Below are 20,631 nucleotides of genomic sequence, written 5' to 3' on the forward strand. Positions count from 1 at the left end.
AAATAAAATAAATATATATATAAATAAATAAATAAGAGAAATCAAGGATCGAGTCAGTCCTAAACCCAGCAGTAATGAAAAGAACACCGATTCTGCCTCTGGCCTCCAACTTATGACAAACCAAAGGGGAAACGGTCTCCTCCAGGCAAGTTCTGCCCACAGACCTCCACCTGCTGGCTGGACATTTCCGCCGAATGCCCTGAGCTGCGCCTCCCGTTCACCTGGGAGTACAAGCCTAACTCCTCTGCAGCCTCCTGACGGGGGCGCAGGGAGGGCTCCATGGGGGCCAGCGTCCCAGGGTGCTCACCCCTCCCGCCACCGGGCTAACACGACACCCTCAGCCCAGGGCCTCATCGGAAAGGCGCTCCCCACACCCCGCTGCCTCCACCCCCCCCCCAATATGCAGGCCTCACAAGTCCGGATGCAGCCCACCCTACACAGGGTGGGACGTTCCCCTCCCTCACCTGGCCGCGATTACACTCACGTGCAAGGGGATTCCTTGTCAGACACATCAAGCGGGCAGCACCCTCTGAGACCGCGAGCAATTAAAAAACCCAACCCCAACACAACAAAACACTAGGCCTTCTGGAAAATACACCTACTGCTTCAAGCCTGTCCCAGCTTACCCTCAGCAAGGAGTTCATTTTGCAGAAGTGTGCAACCATGTGTCAAAGTCCACCTTCCCAGCCAGGCTGCCTGCGTGGTGTCTCGTTCCCTCCCGGGACTAACTGCCCTCACTCACCTCTGTGCCACACGCTACTTTAAGAGACATGAACTGGGCCAGACGCCCTGAAAACTGACATCAACCCATGAAATCAGCGCTCTGTGGGTCCAGTGCTGCAGTCAGCTGTGGTCCATACTCTGTCACAAGACCGATGCTTTACCACCCGAGGCCCAGGGGAATTCTCAGAGATGGTGTTGAACACTTTGGTGAAGTCAGGAAAAATTACAAGATTGTATCCTGATCACTTGTCCAGAAAGCTTATCAAAATGCACAGTGAGAACCTACACTTAGTAAGTAAACCTGCAGTGTCTTCTCTATCCACTGAAAAATAAAATTTTTGCTTTTTTTTTTAAACATCTTTATTGGAGTGTAATTGCTTTATAATCATGTGTTAGTTTCTGCTTTATAACAAAGTGAATCAGCTAGACATATACATATATCCCCACATCTCCTCCCTCTTGCGTCTCCCTCCCTCCCACCCTAGAATTTTTAATTCTAGAATTTGCCTAGGATTGTCATGAGACATCAGTTTAGAGTTGCCCTGAATCTACTTTTCTTTCTTTAATACAAATGGGCCATTTGTCCCTCAAGTGTCTTTGTCACCTCTTCTAATTTCCATGATTCCACAGAGTTTAACTGCCCAGAAGACGTTAGCTGGGGCTGTAGTTTTGAGAGTCCTGAAAAGCCTTAGCTGGTTCGCATTTTAGTCTTCCTTTCCCTACTCCCTGAACCACGCACACTTCGTTCATCGGAGTATTTACTGCTCTGCAGCCCATAGGACAGTGACCTTCCCAGAGGCTGGTGTTAGATTTGACTGCTGTATCCCCTCCCCACGGAGCACAGGACCCGGGACATAGTAACCTCATTAACTTCACTGGACAATTTACATGGCACTCCCACAAAAAAACAATGCAAATATAAATGTTTTGGGGGCCATCTAGATGGTAAAGCAAATATAACATACATGGAGTATTCTGAAAACAAAACCGGACCACAGTCTGGTTCTGGGTGAGGGACAGGAATGGCCAGGGCAGGTCCAGCTGGGACCTCATCGGCTTCGTCGACTCGGCTGCCCCGCCTCACACCCCAAGTCTGTCCCTTTCCTCCCAATCCTGTGCCAGTTCAAAACCAAAGTGATGGTCAATGTCACCACCTGTTCTGTTCAGGTGCCCCCTAACTCTGCTCTCACTGACTCATTTTTACTCTAACCTCCCTCCCTGACCCCCGCCTCAGCTCCAGCTTCACCAAACTCACAACCTCCCTCTCTGGCTGAGGTCACCGGGAACAAAAGTCACCATACACCCCGTTTGCCATCCTGCACTCAGGCTGCACTGCAGCAAACTGTTGCAAATACTGGTCTCTTGGCTGTGTTCCAGAATAACCCAGCTAGGCTGCTGCCGAAGTTCCTAGGAGTATGACCCAGTGAAATCTGACCACCTAAAAAGGCTGAAGTCTCAAAGCTTTATGCCAGTTCCCGAGAAGCTAATGTTCAGGCAGAAAGCACAGGTATGCTTTTTTTTTTTTTTTTTTTACATCTTTATTGGAGTATAATTGCTTTACAATGGTGTGTTAGTTTCTGCTTTATAACAAAGTGAATCAGCTATACAGCAAAGGTATGTTTTACAGGTGCTGTCCTGACTGGGGTCCCTTCCCTAGCAGTGGCTAAATATTTGTAATACCATCTTGGATAAAAGTCTTGTTCTAAATAGAACATTTCTGCTCAACATGTTAATTCGGATCAGCAGAATAAGCTTCTCTCAGCTTTATAAGCTAATGTAAAGATTTTAAGACACAAAGTAATCAAAATCACAGGATGGTAAATTTTAAAAGGCTTCCACAGTTTTCTCCATGCACCTAAATATGCATTCATTCGACAAATACTCTTGAAATCCCTGCCCTGCACTACAGCAATGAACAAGAGAGGCCGCTTAGCTTACAGTCCAGTGGAGGAGAAAAACAAATAAAAATAAATTAAAAATTCATTTTGGTAAGTACTATATTAGGGTAAAAGAGTATATGGATGCAAGAGGGAGGAGATGTGGGGATATATGTATATGTCTAGCTGATTCACTTTGTTATAAAGCAGAAACTTGCACACCATTGTAAAGCAATTATACTCCAATAAAGATGTTTTAAAAAAAAGGGTATATGGGACAATGTGGATGAAAATAATCACTTGGGAAGAACCATCCTCTTGAATTTAAAGATATATAGCATTTTGAGGGACAATCTTCTTTATAAATGTTAGCATTGTTCATATTTTTTATTTTTTAATTAAAATTGACAAACTTTAATCTTAAGTCAAGAAGGAAATATTGATAATTCTTACAAAAGAATTTTAAAAGCCAAAACCAAAAAATAAAGGGAACAAAAACTTAGCAGTATTTCGGTATTCACATAAATAATTTTACTCTATCTATGAGTCATATTTAAGAATAAAGTGAGGAGAAATCAAAATCTTGCAAAGTAAGCAGAGCTTTTCTAATTTCACAAAATGCAGAACAAATAAATGCCTGCTTTGGTCCAACCCTCCTTCCAATCAGAATGTACAAACTCTGAATGCTTCCTACTGGCCTAAGTACTACAATGTTGAAACTACCAGCAAGGACTTGATCGATTTAAACAATTCTCCACATCTTAATAATTTTTATTTCTTTAGCTCCAACACTTATAAACATCAAGAGGACTCTGTGATCTGTCTTATGGCCCATACCATAAACCTAAAAAAAAAAAAATCCACCTACACAACACATAATTTTGGAGCACTTATTACATTCAAGGCAGCGTAGAAGACACAAAAACACAGCCTATATACTCTCAGTGCCCTTTTGATCTATGAGAGGGAAGTAAGACTTTTCCCTGTACTTGTTCATTCTAATATTTACTGAGCACCTACTACACCCAATCATTTAAGCACTGGAGATAAAAAGAAAACGAAACATGGTGTTTACCTACACCAAACATTAGGAGTAACTCTCCCAACCCTAACAATTACTCTAGACCAGGGTGAGTAAACTGTGACCCACCTCCTATTTTTGTATGAACCAGGAGCTAAGAATGGTTTTCACTTCTTAAATCAGTTAAAAAGAAATCAAAAGAAAAATGTAATAACATGATCATGAGACCACAATGCTGACCCCTGATCAGAACAACTGTGGCAACCCCTCGGCAGCCAGCGATGGTGAGACAGGTAGGGCTGAGCCAAGGAGCCCTGCTCTAAGCAAAACAGAAAAAGTCCCCTTCTTCTGCTGAGCGTGAACAGGGAAGCAAGCAATCCCAACGGCTGCCGGCTGCCATCCTGAATCCCGGAGGAGCCAGCCTCAGGATGGCAGACACCTACACTGAGAGGGCGCATGCCCTGAGGACATTTTGAGCCACTGATCCTACCACATTTGGTATGAGCACATCACATCTTTTTAAATGAAATCAATTCCTAAACTCCTTACGGGAGTTTGCGTCTGATGTCTGTTCCTAACACAGAGCTGCCCCTACAATCAAGCAAGAATGAAAGAAAACAGATCATCACGGTACAAAAGAAAATGTCTGTTTTGGTCGTGGTGGTATCACCCATATAGAATAAGTGTAGTTAGGAAACGCTTACTACGTGTCACTTTGCAGCCAATCTTCATAAGTATGATATGAGTATTATTATCTCCATTTGAAAGATGGAGAACTATTTGAAGATGCTTAGAGAGGTTTGCTGACGTACTAAAGGTTAAAACTGAGTGGCGGCGCTAGTACTTGGGTCCAGTTCAGTCTGATATTTTGTTGTCAATGATTGGGTCACACTTTCATCTGCTGAAGGAACCCGTGAATCAATGAGGATGCTAAAACAGTTGACTGCAGAGGGCGCTACAGAAGCTCGTGCTGGGGGAGGGGGAAGTGGGTTGCAAAACCCAGTCTCTGGGGAGACGATGAAGGGAGAGTAAGAACTGATGGAGGAGCTGCATCTTGAAGGAGGTACAGGAGCCACATAGGGAAAGAGAAAGTGAGGTGCTGTCACGGAAGAAACAGCAAGTGCATGTGTGGAGACTACAGAGAGCGATTAAATATGGCTTAATTAATATACATATAAAGGGAGCAAGGCTGAGAATGGCTAGAGAGGGCAAGAGAGGCAAGACCATGAAGTGCCTCCTAGATGGTGCTAAGAAATCTGAACTACACCTTGAGTACCCGGGGGAACTACTCAAGGTTTTCCAATAAGGAAGGGACATGATCTAACTTCCAATCAGTGAAGATGACAATGACAGAAGGATGAAATAGGACCAGTTATGAGTAATCTAAGCAACAACTACCGAGGATCTAAAACATTCAACTAAAGTAGCTTTGGAGTCAGAATTGGGATCTTGACTCCAGCTCCGACTTTTACGAGCTCCATGATCTTCGGCAAACTGATCTAAGCTTCCATTTCTTCATCTACAGAAAGGGAATTTAGAGGACTACTGTGAGAATTCAGTGCTGACATATAAAGAAGTACACAGTGTCTGACACATAGTTAGCAGTCAGTAACAGGTACTATGCTTTTCCTCTGTCACGACTGTTATTAAGTGAAGATTGTGTGGCATGGGATTAGAACCGTGCCAGGCAAAGAATCCTCGGGAAGACTATCCTTCAGGGAGCAGATAAAGAAAAGGAACAAGAAGAGCCCAGTGGATTTGGGACTAGTCTCTGCTGAGTCCAGAAAGACCTGAAGGAGAGAAGGCAAGGAGCCATACTACTCATTTGCAGTATCTGGCTGGTTAGAGGAGGGAGAGTACAAGCTCTCTGTGTCTTCTGTTTTGTTTTTCATTTAATGAGAAAGACTAAAGAAGGGGGTCCAGGCTGTGGGGGCGGGGGGAGGAGAGTTCTAAGGGAGAAGGTAAGTGACAGTTCAGGTCTCTGAGAAAGTGGTGCCCACTAAGGGTCCTCGAGAGAGACCCAGGACTCCGACCATAGCCTTGACTTTCCTCTTAGGTGGGTGGGGGCCGAAGGTCCAGGAGAGCTGTGACTGCCAGGATTTTAAATCCTAATTGTGGTGCTGGCTCATCTTCACTCACCCACCACCCTGCTGGGCTTGCTCCTCAGTCTGAAGAAAGAAAAGGAGCGTTACTGAACTACGCATTCAAGACCTACTTCAGTTGTTGGGTACTTTCATGCCCAAATCAGAGCAAAAGCTTGCTGAGATTCTCAACTGGACTGGTTTTTGCAGCCACCATAGGTCCTAGACCATGTCTCCTCATCAGCCTCACATCAGTTGCCCCCCAATGCCATGCAACTCAAAGGCCAACCCCACCCACCACTGAAGCGATGAGTACTCCTCAGGACGTCCTCTGGTCTCCCTGCACAACGGGAGGAAGCCACATGCCGGAACTGAATGGAAAGTAGTACGTCCTGAGCTCAGAAAGTTGAAGATTTAAATAGCTGGGGCTGAAAACACCGGTTTTCAACTAAGAAACCACGGAGAGCCTGCAAGACATTGTTGAGGGGCCAGGGAGAGGGAAGGTCTTGAATGTACATAATTTATTCCAAATCAGTACTTACTTAAGCTGGGGACCAGCTCTCTGTCTTACTCAATCTCATTCTATCCTTATTCATCATCTCAAATGTCTCACCGAGCACAAGACCATTCCAACAACTGACTTATTAACACAAATACTGCACTACCTCTAGAAGAAAAAATAAATACAAGTTGCTTATAAGCTTTGCACCTTCACATACATTAATTTCACCTTAAAAATGTCCTACTCTACATAACCTTACAGAGCAAAAGGGTAATTTTGTTTCACACATAAATCTACTAGTACCACAGAGGCCATCAGTAACTGTATCTTAGATCTATGTCAGCCCTCGAGGCCTCCAAGTGTATTTACTGGTTAACAACTAAATAGACGGAGTAGCTAAAACCCCATAAAATAATCAAATAAATCTGAAAGTGCCAGAAAATAGAGAGTGCAGACATAGGTCTACAATTATATTGTCACATGGTTTTTGACAAAGGTACCAAAAGCAATCCAATGATGAAAGCCAAGTCTTTTCAACAAATGGTGCCATAACAACGGGATATCCATAGGAAAAAACAAAAAACTAATCCAAAATTGATTTGAGATGGATCATAGACCTAAACACAACAACTAAAACTACAAAACTTCTAGAAGAAAATATGGGAGGATAGCTTTGTGACTTGGGAATAGGAAAAGCTTATTAGACAAGATACAGAAAACAACACCATAAAAAAAAAACACCATTAAAAATACTCGTTCTTCAAAATATTTTATTTAAAAAATGAAAAGGCAAGCTATAGACTGGGAAAATTATTTGCAATATATATATCTGAAAAAACTTCTATCTAGAATATATAAAAATTCCAGCTCAATAACAAAAGGACAGAAAAGCAATAAAAATGGGCAAAAAACCTAAACAGAAACTTCACAAAGGAAGATAACAATGTACATGGCCAATAAGCACAAGAAAAAGTACGTGATATCATAGTCATCAGGGAAAGAGAATTTTAAACTACAATGAGAAGCCACTGAACGCCCACCAGAATGGCTAAAATTAAGAAGACTGACAACCCCAAATGCTGGTAGATATAGAACAACTAAAATTCCCACAGTGTTGGTGAGAGTTAAATTAAATTGTATAACCACTCTGGAAACACTCTGGCAGGTTTTTATTTTTATTTTTTTAATAAAACTAAATATACACCTACCCTATAACCCACTAATTCCTCTCCTGGGTATCTGCTCAAGAGAAATGAAGAAATATGTCCACTAAAAAAAGAAAAAAAACTTCTCCAATATTACAATATTCATAGACTTTTCTTCATATTAGTCCAAACTAGGAAAAGCTCAAGTGTCCATCAATAAAAGAATGGATCACACGTTGTGCTATGGTCACACAATGAACTACTTGGCAATAAAAAGGAACAAAGTACTCATACCAGCAACATGGATGAGCCTCAAAAATATGCTGAGTCAAAGAAGCCTTACACAAAAAGTATTTACAAAATGAAGTTCTAGAACAGGCAATACCAATCTACAGTGAGAAAAGTTAGCACAATGGTTGCCTCTGAGGGCGGAGGTGGTAGCAATGAAGAGGGTTGAGAGAATTTCCTGGAATCATGGAAATATTCTTCATCTTGGGTTGGGTTACACAGATGTATACATTTATAAAGACTCCTCAAATCATATACTAAGATTTGTGCAATTTACTGTATGATAATATTACCTCAGTGGGGGAAGGGGGCAGGGGACCATAACAAATGTTGAGCTCTAATAACAGGCATGCATACATGTTTAGGAATGAGGTATACTGATGTCTACATCTTACTTTGAAATGCATAAAAGAATAAATTGATGAGTATGATATAAAGCAAATATATGAAATGTTAACCACTGTAAAATCTGGATGGGATCATCATACAATTCTTTTAGCTTTGGTGTATATTTTAAATTTTTCCTAATAAAAAGTTAGTTTAAAAAAACAAAGTAATAAAGTACTTAGATTATATCTAATAAAAGAGGCATATCACTTTTGGATAAAATTATAACAATTCATTGTAAGACTTAAATAAGTAGGAAGTTACACTATGTTCATGTACAGGAAGACTCTATATAAATGTGTATTTGTCCCAAACTGTTCTATAAATTCAAAACAATCCCAGTCAAACTCCTGAAATTTTTTCATGACACTTAACTTGATGAGCAGATTCTAAAAGGACACAGGCAAGGAAATGTCCAAAAACATCTAGGATAATGATGAAAAAGACAGGGTAGAAGGACTTGCCCAATTCCACATGCCAGGAACAAAACAGAGCCACAGGTAGCTACACACAAGAGGTGATACAGCAGATTAGTGTAGAAAGAAGACACTTCAGTTAATGGTACATGAAATTTTCATTATCCATTCTTTAAAAATATTGAATCAGATCCCCACCTCACAATATATACAATAATATCTACACCCCACAGTTGAGACATCTAAATGTGAAAGGCAAAATTTAAGATATTTTACAGAAAAAAGTAGAAAATGTTTTATGATCTGTTAGAAAAGATGTGTTAAATAAAGCACAAACCATAAAGTAGAAAACAGAAAAATGCTATTATCAATATATTAAACATCTAAAAATTCTGTTCAACAAAATATACCACAGAAAATGACAATGTGAATAATCACAGACTGGAAGAAGCCCTTTATCACACAATCAAATGGTTCAGGATAAAGAAAGAAATTCTACAAATCAAAAATTAAAATTAAAATTAAAAAACCTAAAAAATATAGGTTATATGTAAAGAATTCACAGAAAAGGAAACTCAAATAGCTATCCTCACTGGTAACCTCACTGGTGATGAGGTAAATGCAAGTTTAAAACACAAAATGCTACTTCACACCCACTAAACTTGCAATAGCAATATTAAAGGTTACTGAGCGTTGGTAATATGGTTGCACCACACAGGTAGCTATATTCACGGGAGGTGGGAGTGTAAAGTGATATAACCATTTTCAGGTGAAAAAAAGAGTAATACCTAGTAAACTTTAATATGTGTATTTTCTATGACCCAACAATTCCAATCTTAAATTATGCTCTAGAACAGGGGTCCCCAACCCCCCAGGGCCAAAGACCAGTACTGGTCGGTGGCCTGTTTTACGACCGCTCCCCATTGCTCATGCTACTGCCTGAGCTCCGCCTCCTGTCAGATCAGCGGCGACTGTGAACTGCGCAGGCGAGAGATCTAGGTCACAGGCTCCTTATGAGAATCTAATGCCTGATGATCTGAGGCGGAGCTGAGGCGGAGCTGAGGCGTTGATGCTGGCGCTGGGGAGCGGCTGCAAATACAGATTATCATTAGCAGAGCGGTCTGTCTGCACAGAGACCAAAATAAATCAAGTGCTTGCAGACTCATATCAAAACCCTATCAGTGAGTGACAAGTGACAATTAAGCCACATCTGGTGGCAGGCTTTATAGTGGCAAGTGAGTTGATGTACTCCGATTGTACAGCTGCATCTGGTGGCAGGCTTTAAGTCAGAATCCGACACTTATTTTAGTCCGCGAGTAGCCTGCCCGTTATTTTATTTACCGCTTCCAGCCACGCCTCTTTCCCATGCTGTGCACTTGTCTCAGTCACAGTTTTGGTAAGCCCACAAGCTAACCCTAGCCAAAATCAGTAAAAGACAAGCGTCATTGGAGAACTTCTTTGAAAAGGGGCAAAGACCCAATGATGAGACAGCAGAAGACTCTAAGACTGCCAACAAAAAGAAAGCTGCATTTAAAAGAAAATACCAAGAGTCCTACTTAACTTACGGGTTCATTGCAACAAGTGATTCACATTCTCCAAGCCCGCTTTGTATAGTATGTGGTGACCTGCTATCCAATGAAGCCATGAAACCTTCAGAACTGCTTCACCAATGGAGATCAAGCACCGTGCACTAAAAGACAAGCCTTTGGAGTTTTTCAAAAGAAAAAAATGTGAACACGAAGAACGGAAGCAATTATTAACAGCCACTACTTCATGCGCTCAGTGTCTGCACTGAGAGTATCATTCTTAGCGGCTAACCTCATTGCTAAAGCTAAGAAGCCCTTTACTATTGGTGAAGAGTTGATCCTGCCTGCTGCTAAGGATGTTTGTCGTGAACTTTCAGGAAAGGCTGCAGTTCAAAAGGTGGCACGTGTTCCTCTTTCGGCTAGCACCATAACTAGATGAATTGATGAAATAGCAGAGGATACTGAGGCACAATTGTTACAGAGGATTAATGAGTCATCGTGGTACACAATCCAGGTTGACAAGTCTGCTAATGTTGACAACAAGGCAACAATGCTTGATTTTGTGCGATATATTTTTCAGAAGGATGTGCACGAGGACATGTTATGTGCACTTTTGTTGCCGACCAACACCACAGCTGCAGAACTACTCAAGTCTTTGAATGATTACATATCAGGAAAACTGAATTGGTCATTTTGTGTTGGTATATGCACAGACAGCGGCTGCCGTGACTGGACGGCTTTCTGGTTTCACTACTTGGGTCAAAGAGGTCGCTTCTGAATGTGAGTCTACGCACTGTGTCATCCATAGAGAAATGTTGGCAGGCTGAAAAATGTCACCCAAACTTAACAACGTTTTGCAGGATGTGATTAAAATTATCAACCCCGTTAAAGTACATGCCCTTAACTCACGTCTGTTCGCGCAGCTCTGTGAGGAGATGGACGCAGAGCACACACGTCTTCTCTCATACACAGAAGTGAGATGGCTTTCTAAAGGGAGATCACTGGTCAGAGTTTCTGAGTTAGGAGAGCCGCTCCAGAGATTTCTTTTAGAAAAACAGTCACCGCTGGCAGCACACTTCAGTGACACAGAAGGGGTTGCAAAACTTGCTTACTTGTGTGACGTATTCCACCTGCTCAACGAACTCAATCTGTCACTTCGGGGGAGTACGACAACTGTGTTCAAGTCGGCAGATAAAGTGGCTGCATTCAAAGCCAAACTGGAATTATAGGGGCGACAAGTGAACATGGGGATTTTTGACATGTTTCAAACATTAGCAGAGATTTTGAAAGTGACTGAGCCAGGGCCTTCTTTCTCCCAGCTGGGGCATGATCCCCTATCTCAGCTTTCAAAAGACTTTGAGCGTTACTTCCCACCCACAAAAGACCCCTGAACGGGGAAGGAATGGATCCGCGCCCCCTTTGTGAATAAGCCAGGTGAACAGACTTCCGTGCTAGAACAGGATCAACTGCTTGAGATCACAGATGACGGTGGCCTTAAAGGTATGTTTGAGACAACTTCAAATCTCCATATGTCTGGATTAAAGTCAAGACGGAATATCCTGAGATTGCCACAGAAGCACTGAAAAGCCTGCTTCCATTTCCAACATCCTATCTTTGTGAAGCACGGTTTTCTGCAGTGACAGAGACCAAAACAAGATCACGGAGTAGACTAGACACAAGCAACACACCTCGGGTGTCACTGTCTCCCATCACCCCAGATGGGACCATCTAGCTGCAGGAAAACAAGCTCAGGGCTCCCACTGATTCTGCATTATGGTGAGTTGTATAATTATTTCATTATATATTACAATGTAATAATGATAGAAATAAAGTGCACAATAAATGTAATGAGCTTGAATCATCCCAAAACCGTCCCCTTCCCCTGCACCCCGTGTCTGTGGAAAAATTGTCTTCCTTGAAACCGGTCCCTGGTGCCAAAAAGGTTGGGGACCGCTGCTCTAGAAAAACACTTAGACATGTATGGGACAGACAGCTCTAAGAGTGTTCAGAGCAGCAGTTTTTGAAAGAAGAAAAATGAAAACGAAGTGGTCTTGGACTCCAAAATGGCTAAAGAAAAAGTAGCACATTCATACAGTGAAGAACTATATATATGAAAACAAAAAGCCAGTTTGGTACAATCTCAAACAGGGTCGAATTAATGTGCCAAGTATGAACCTATTCATAAAACTTTTAACATGTGCTAAACAAGTATATATGTATGTATGTATATATATGTATGTATTTATGTTTCTATACATAGGGATATAGATATACTTCCTAAGCAATTTTCGTATATATGGCATTTAACAGCAGATATATTTTATGCAAATGGATATATAGTATATAATATGCAACATAACATTATACAACATATATTACATATTACATATTGTAAAGAAATGCATGACAATGATTATCACAAAATATTTAAGAGCGGTTGGAAAGGGATAACACAGGACAGGAGAAACCAAGAATTTGGTGACATTTTACTTCCTCATCTGTATGGTGGATACGTGGTAACCACTGCATTACTCTTTATATCTATGTAAACGTCTTAATATGTAATATTTCAAATAGATACAGTTTGAAAGAGCAGCACATAGAAATATTTGTATTCTGAAAGTTAGAGAGAGATGGTACGCTACCAAAAAGTAAAAAGCATAAAGCATGAAACAATTTATAAATACTTTATAAAATTCAGTAAGTGACAGCCACCTTGTTCAAAGTGATTTGATTCAAAGAATGGAAAAGTTAAATGTTAGGTATTCTTTCAATAAACACTCACAACACAGATTTTTATTTTCATGTTAAGGGAAAGAAATTAACTTCTAAATAAAATTTACCTGTGAACCTAAGACCAATCAAAGACTTTCCAGGAGACCAATTCAGGAAAACTGAATTAAAACAGAGTGTGAAAGATAGTGTGAGAAACTGTATATTAGCAATATAATAAACAAGAACCAGAAGTTAGACACAGGAGAGAACAACAAGACAGCACCGAGTCTGCACTAGGGAATGACAGCAAAGGCTGTCAAACCTACATAAGATATGGGAAATGGCAGCTATACAATACTGGTGATAGAATAAGATTATTTTCTCAAGTCATATTTTCTTACTCAAAATTAAGACTGTTGCTTGCTGGCTTCCATACAGAATGAGTCACAGGGTTAAATCTGTAGGAACACATGCAGGAGAGAAACGCTGGCACCTCTCCAAGTACAGCAATAATGGTTTCCACTCTGACCAGACACCCTCCCGCCCACCACCCCCAGTCCCACCCGCGTTAGAGCACAGAGAGCCTCTACGGCACATGAGAGCAGTCATACTACAGCCAGAACGACTGGCCAGCCACCTGGAACTCTCAGGGGGCCAAAGAACAGCCCCAATCCTTCAAAAGATCTTATGTCACTATCTTTTCTAAAGATTTATTCACCAAATAAAAATGCTGGAGAGGGTGTGGAGAAAAGGGAACCCCCTTGCACTGTTGGTGGGAATGTAAATTGATACAGCCACTATGGAGAATAGTATGGAGGTTCCTTAAAAAACTACAAATAGAACTACCATACGACCCAGCAATCCCACTACTGGGCATATACCCTGAGAAAACCATAATTCAAAAAGAGTCATGTACCACAATGTTCACTGCAGCTCTATTTACAATAGCCAGGACATGGAAGCAACCTAAATGTCCATCAACAGATGAATGGATAAAGAAGATGTGGCACATATATACAATGGAATATTACTCAGCCATAAAAAGAAACGAAATTGAGTTATTTGTAGTGAGGTGGATGGACCTAGAGTCTGTCATACAGAGTGAAGTAAGTCAGAAAGAGAAAAACAAATACAGTATGCTAACACATATATATGGAATCTAAAAAAGAAAAAAATGGTCATGAAGAACCTAGGGGCAAGACGGGAATAAAGACACAGACCTACTACAGAATGGACTTGAGGATACGGGGAGGGGGAAGGGTAAGCTGGGACGAAGTGAGAGAGTGGCATGGACATATACACACTACCAAATGTAAAATAGATAGCTAGTGGGAAGCAGCCGCATAGCACAGGGAGATCAGCTCGGTGCCACCTAGAGGGGTGGGATAGGGAGGGTGGGAGGGAGACGCAAGAGGGAGGGGATATGGGGATATACGTATACATATAGCTGATTCACTTTGTTATACAGCAGAAACTAACACAACATTGTAAAGCAATTATACTCCAATAAAGATGTTTAAAAAAAAAAGATTTATTCACCAAGTAAGCTCAAAATTTCCTTTGAGTCTAACAGGTTATCTACAGCAGATCTGTCCTCAGGTGTCATCAATCTGATGAGAACTAAATTACACTCACCGATTTGCCATTAAAAGATATCCACATCAGCCAGAGGTAAACAAGACACACCCTTGAAAAACAAATAATATATGCAGACCAAATGCCTGAAGCACCCTCATTAAAAAATAATAATGACTGACGAGGAAATACCCCCTTGGCTCCCAGCACTACCAGGAGAAAGTGAAGTGGCTAAAGCACTCGACTCTGGAATAGGTGCCCCTACAGTGGCACACAGAGATGAAGAGAAGGAAGAAATGGACATCCTAACAGGCGTGGATGCTGGGGCAGCAGATACTGAAACACAGGAGCCGCCCTGAGCACACTCACGTCTCCTGACAGATGGCTGAGGCTTTCCCCAGAGATCTGGGTAAACTGCAGATGGGTTCTATGTACATACAGGATTTATTAAAGAGAAGTGAATTTTAAAATGTTCTGTATCTTAGTACAGAATGAAGTCAAACCACGTGGGAGATGCAGAAGTACCCAAGACACAAACTAAGTTGCATATTTTCATGATATTAAAACAGTGTGCGCGAGTAGCGTCAAAAGACTGAAATATATCTGAGCTCCAGTAACAGGAGATAGCACAGATCTGGGAGGGGTTAGAGGGTGAATCAGCAACTTGAAGGGTGATGTGCAGATGGGATACTTACACCCCCCAGAGGTAGACAGAAATGTGCCAAGTGATACTCAGAGCCCAGTATAAACATGACCTCTAAACATCCACTTAAACAGATGCTACACAATATAACAGAAAATGATTTCTTTAAATAAATCATAAAAATGTTTCAAGCATGCAGTAGCCTGCTTCGCTCTACAGCCTTATATAGTCTCCAAAGTTTTATACTCACCTTTACCATTAGAGGTACTTTAATGAAAAATCTGAGGAACAGGAAGGCATGTAAAATTGATTTTAGGGCTATCACAACTCTGAATAATTCTTTCCGTCGGAGGCCAGGATTAGAAATTTTGAGTGACCTGCCACACGGTTCTTAAACGGATACGAATCCAGGTCATCAGACTTTCCCAAACTACACTGTCTTTCTGCAGATAATAAGGTTTATTCTACTGGGACCAGAGAACGCAGGGGCTAAATTTCCAATACTAACTAAAAATAGAGTGGATAGCCCACATGATCCTTTATCCAACTTACCCTGTTGGCAATCAGCTGAAAATCAGAACCTCTCATTTCCTAGTAATCTCTCTGAGACACACGATTTTCGAGCAAAGCTAAAGTATGGAACTCTCCTTTTACTTCCTAAGCCAAACACAGGTTGTTAAAATTGTGTTCAAGAATTCCCTCAGAATATTTTTTAGCCCTTGGTTTCATACCATCTGGCCTGGTGGTCAAAACGCTGTTCATCTGAACACAAAACAGCACACAGTTCTTACGGTGGAAGAATTATGGCCCTCCTATGTTTTCATTCTAGAATGACTACTGGAGGATTAAGTAACTGGCCCTAACTGACATTCTCTGGCTAAAGAAAGGGAATTTCACTAAGGCCTCCTCATTCAAGGGAGCCAGAAGGCAATCAGCAATGTATCGTATCTGTTAATTACTAAGTAGTCTAAGAAATACTGAAAGTAAAAAGGAAGGAAAAAAATTCTAAGTGATTAACACCCATCAAATATCTGCAAATGTATAAATTTTACAGTCTATCAATGCACTTAATTCTGAATACAATAAGCCTAAAGAAATAAGACTGCTAGGGGCCAACTCTTACTACTAAATCCAAAACCTTTTGTTAGCGATTTTGAGAGAATTAAACAGCAGTGGCCGAGCATTTTTTAAGTAGATTTCCATCAATGGTTCTGAGTGTGTACAGGGCTGATTAAATTTTAAAAACTAGTTGGTGTTACATAATCTGAAGCTTCAAATTGAAAGAGGAAAAATTGTTCTACAGTGACACCTACCGGTAAAGCATGATGTAGTAGCGCGACACTATTAGACAAAATAAACAGATGTTTCCATTCCTGTAGCAAGTTAGAAGCTACAGGGAAAGACTGATTGATACTCCAAAGAGAAAAGCTAAACAAAAACATTATACATACCAGTGTCTGTAACTACAAAATAAGTCCCAAAGTACATCGTTATCCCTTTTAAACAAGATTTTCAAATCAATAAATCTGAAAGAGGTTTCCCTTGGCCTCAACTGGCCATGCAAGTCAAGATTTTATATGCAAGTTAAAGGTAAAATGTCCAATTTACTCATGTTTCTTTTATATTTTAAAGAATAAAACTGGAAAAGGTAAAACTGAGCTCTGCAAAAAACTAGACATTTCATGTTTTCAATTTAAGTTGAAGAGTTAAACAAAAAACAGACACCTGCTTTAAAAATCCAAGTGTTATGTAAAGCCCCAAAGTCACAGTTTCAAAGCACCACTTTTGAAAAAAATGACCACTAAGATAAACAGAAGTCGAGATAATCACATTTTCCCTAAAATGCATGCTTCAAAGGACTAGGTCCTTTTTCCACTGTACTTTCATGCACAAATTTAAGAAATAATAATGTTTAATGTGACCAACGTCATCATCAACTTCAAACTCTCAATGCAAAACATCTCAAAAAACACACTATTTGAGCCCACGCACTTCTTCTCAAACTAAGATTTTCAAATATACTGTTTCACACATAATTTTAGTAAAAGCAAAGTTAATCAGTGGTATGACAAAAGGAAGACTTTTCTTAAATAACTAGGTGTAATATGCCACAGACAGCCAGAAGGAAACTTAAAAGATAATCTACTTTAAGATTTCCATAAAATCTTATAAAATTAGAGAACCTAAAGTCCAGTACTATAATATAATGATCAAATAAGAGAAAACCTGGGTTTAGTCTTGGATCATCCATTAACTAGTTGGGTTTCCAAGAAGTACATAACCTTTAATGAGCCAGACAATCTTTCTGGGCCTCACCGTAACACCACAGCTAAAATTTCTTCAGCTTCTATGATTTCCCCAGCACATGGGATTGACTTGGGCATCAATGTCTGCACATCAGTGACCCAATAAACACAGCAACAAAAGAGAAGTGGCTCGATCTTTCCGGTATACCCTACTATAAGAAACCAACATAAATAGAATCACACTTTCACACTGCAGTGTAACTGTTTACAACTCCGAGAATCCTCCTCACCATCTTCAGTGCCTTCCACCTGGCACACAGTCAGAACTCACCATTTACTCAAAAAAATAGCTGCGGAAAAAGAATGCTCATTATGTAACACGCAACACTCCAATACCAACTCTCTGTTTGGAGATTTTTCTGGTAATACAGATACTTCTCTCTTTTACATGTTCTCTTTTATACACTATGTCTGTTTCATGACAATTATAGAATCGATGTGTAAAATACTTGAAAGGCTGTAGATCCTCAAATACAGACAGAACTTGCTCTAAAATGCCTGAATATGAAAGTTGGAATATATTCATTTAGGTCCTAACATTTCCTAAATGTATTACCTACCTGTTAAAACTGGTTTAGTTCTTGAACCACTGGGGGTGGGAATATAATACACACTTCCTAATACTTCCTAATTCCCACCAACAACAGGCCACATAATGAAGCAACTGCTTCAGATATAGTTAACCCACTCTACCCACGACTGCAAAGGACAAAATGGAACAAAGATGTGCTTTCCTTGTAAACAGCTACGGAAAACTTTTGAAAACAATTAACATTAAAGTCTTGTTTATCAGCTTTCTCTGCTTGGTGCTTAAGCTGTCCAATGGGCTCTTCTCATTTAGAAACTTTAAAAAGGGTAGCCAGAGCTGCCTGACACAAGTGCATCTACCCGTCTGCCTGTTTAAGTCAACTGACTGGCATTTAAGGGCAAGTGGCAAAGGAACACAAACTTTTACTTACGCCAAAGGTAAATTAACATGCTTGTTTTGAAATTCAAACTGTACTTTTTCTCTACAAATATTAGTTCTCAGAGTGTAAATTTATGCAATGATTTTAACTGCACTACCATTTAAATTTATTCATCCACTAATCAAATAATTTATTGAGCAATTATTAAGGGCCAGACCCACTCTAGGAGTTGGGAATAGGGGTGAACAAGGAGTGAGTGAGACAGGAAGACAATACACGTGAAAATAAATAATGTCGGATAGTGGTAAGTGCCATTTAAAAAACAGTTCTTTAAAGTATGACTATAGTATTCTGATTTACTTTCTTGATACATATAAATACATTACTTGCAGACCTCAGGAAACAAAGAATCTAAAATCATTTCAAAAAAGAAAGTTTACAGCTCACATTCAATACACATGTGTATAGCAGTTTCAATATCCTAAATATGAGTCAAAGGAAGTATAAAAGAAACCGAGAACCACTGAAATATGAGATGAAACAGATTTAAAACATCTGTTCTCCCTCTTTCCTGGATAAGCCCATGGAAGAGAAAGGTGAATATCCATAGATTTTTTTAAAAGACAAAGGGAAAAAATAGAGAAGCTCGCCCAGTATTCGCACCATAAGAAAGCTACATAAAAGCAAAAATATCTAAGATAGTCTTCGAGAACATTCGAATCACTCCCACACACTCACCCCTGCAGCCCTCATAGAATATTCTCCTTTGAGTTGCTCTTAAAAGCTGCTGGTTTGGCAGGAACTTATTTTCTCTGACTTTGGCTCATTTCCAAACTCCCCAAAATACGCACGGCAAAGGTAAATTGTTTCTCTTACTCCCATCACCAATTACACGGCAAGCCAAGAAAGAGTAGATCAATACGATCTCCATCTCGGCTGCGCACTGCAGGTGAAGGACCGGCCGGGAAGGGGTTCCCTGGCGTGACCAACCCGAGGCCGCGGACCCCGCTCGGCCCGGCCCCTCCAGCCCGCCCGCCAGGCCCACCGAGCGCGGCCTCCGCCCCGCGGCCAAAGGAGGAACGACGCGGAGGCTGGAGACGACGCTCCGCGGCATCTGCGACGGTGGACCCGCAGCGCCCGCCGCCCGGGCCCCATCCCCAGGGCCGGCCCCGGACCCCGGCCCCGGAGCGCCTCTGACCTCTCCGGGCCCCGGGGCTGCTGCTGCCGCCGCTGGTGCAGCTGCTCGGGCTGCTGGAACTGCTGCTGCTGCTGCTGCTGTTGCCGCCGCCGCCCTTGGCATTCTTGCGCGGGGCCATCGCGCGCACCGCTGGAGCAGGCGAGGGGTGGGGGGCTCCCTCAGGGCGTGGGGGACGCGGGCGGCGCGGGGCGCGCTGACTGCGGCGGGCGCTGCAGCGGGTGCGGGCTGCGGCTCCTGCAGCCGCGCGGGTGTCTCGGCACCTCCCGCAGCGCCTCTGAGGACTTTGGCCCGCGTGCCTCCTGCGCACGCCCGGCCCTCGCGTGCGCCGAGCCGGTGACTGCCCTCCCGACGCGAGAGCGCGCCGCTCTCCCGCCCCTAGGCCACGCCCCTTCTCGCCTGAGCCCCGCCCCCTCCCCGTCGGCGGAAAGCTGAGTGACGGGACATGAAGCCAATCACAAGGGTTCCTATGAGGGGGGCGGAACCCGGCTGCGCTCCCCCACCCGCTACAGATTTAGGGCTGTTCTGGCGCGACGCAGCCGCCTGCGAGCGCGAGCTGTTTTCGACTTTCCAGTCTGTCCCGGTCCTTTGGAACGTGGCAGACGTGGAAGGCGAGACGGCTCTCGCGAGCGTTGGCGGACCCTGTACGATCGGGATGGGGCGGGGCGCAGGGGGCGGGACGGGCGGCACGTGTGCAACGTCTGGACAGAGCCCACCTCCTCCTGGCCTTTCACCTGGAATTTTGTTCATGTCCCACGTCTCTATGCACACAGACGCCAAGGGATGCAACCCCCCCTTCTTGCGAAAAAAATTGTATTTCGTCAGTATTAATGTTAGGACATTTCTGAAATGGTGATGTTAGGACTAATTAAATGCTTAAGCCATAAGCAGTTGATCTGTTCGGTTTTAAACCAGGACTTCACTTCGTTTGTGCCATCAGCATTTTCAAACGATCTTAGTTAAGAGGTGCAAATGTAAATGTAAAACAAAACTTCATTTTCTTGCCCTGCAGGAAATTTCTGTCTGAAATCTCTGTGCTCCGGGCTGCCGTTTACGTTCCTCTTCCCGTTCCTCTTCCCTTGATGTCGCCAACCGTGGGTCCCCCGTGCAGTCGCAGATTTCCTGGGCCTTCAGCTGCTTCTGAATTCCACACATGGTCTTAAAAATATCTGGGTCCCTGGATGAGCCAGACGGGGACTTGAGGTCAGGGACGTCATCATCATCTTTTAGTGTCGCCAATTGCCAGCACAAGGCCTGGTGCGTAACAGAGAAGCCAGACATGCTTGGTGATTTGATACATTTCTGGTAACTGCTTAACACCTT

The 20,631-nt window shown here is 42.1% G+C and overlaps 1 protein-coding gene across 3 annotated transcripts in view; it reads right to left on the bottom strand.

The window, feature by feature from the left end:
• The window catches only part of ASPH (aspartate beta-hydroxylase), a 220,290-nt gene extending 200,616 nt beyond the window's left edge, over window positions 1–19,674 (bottom strand). The window contains exon 1 of one of the 3 annotated variants that reach the window (XM_068525742.1): window positions 19,312–19,664. In XM_068525742.1, coding sequence (XP_068381843.1) covers window positions 19,312–19,429 — 118 coding nt within the window. In that variant the 5' untranslated portion in view covers window positions 19,430–19,664. Of the gene's footprint in view, window positions 1–19,311 lie in introns of all 3 variants that reach the window. The other 2 variants (XM_068525741.1, XM_068525744.1) reach the window with 2 other exon arrangements.
• Between the last annotated feature and the right edge of the window lie 957 nt (window positions 19,675–20,631).

Source organism: Eschrichtius robustus, chromosome 17 (assembly GCF_028021215.1).
Source record: "Eschrichtius robustus isolate mEscRob2 chromosome 17, mEscRob2.pri, whole genome shotgun sequence".
Taxonomy (NCBI): Eukaryota; Metazoa; Chordata; class Mammalia; order Artiodactyla; family Eschrichtiidae; genus Eschrichtius; species Eschrichtius robustus.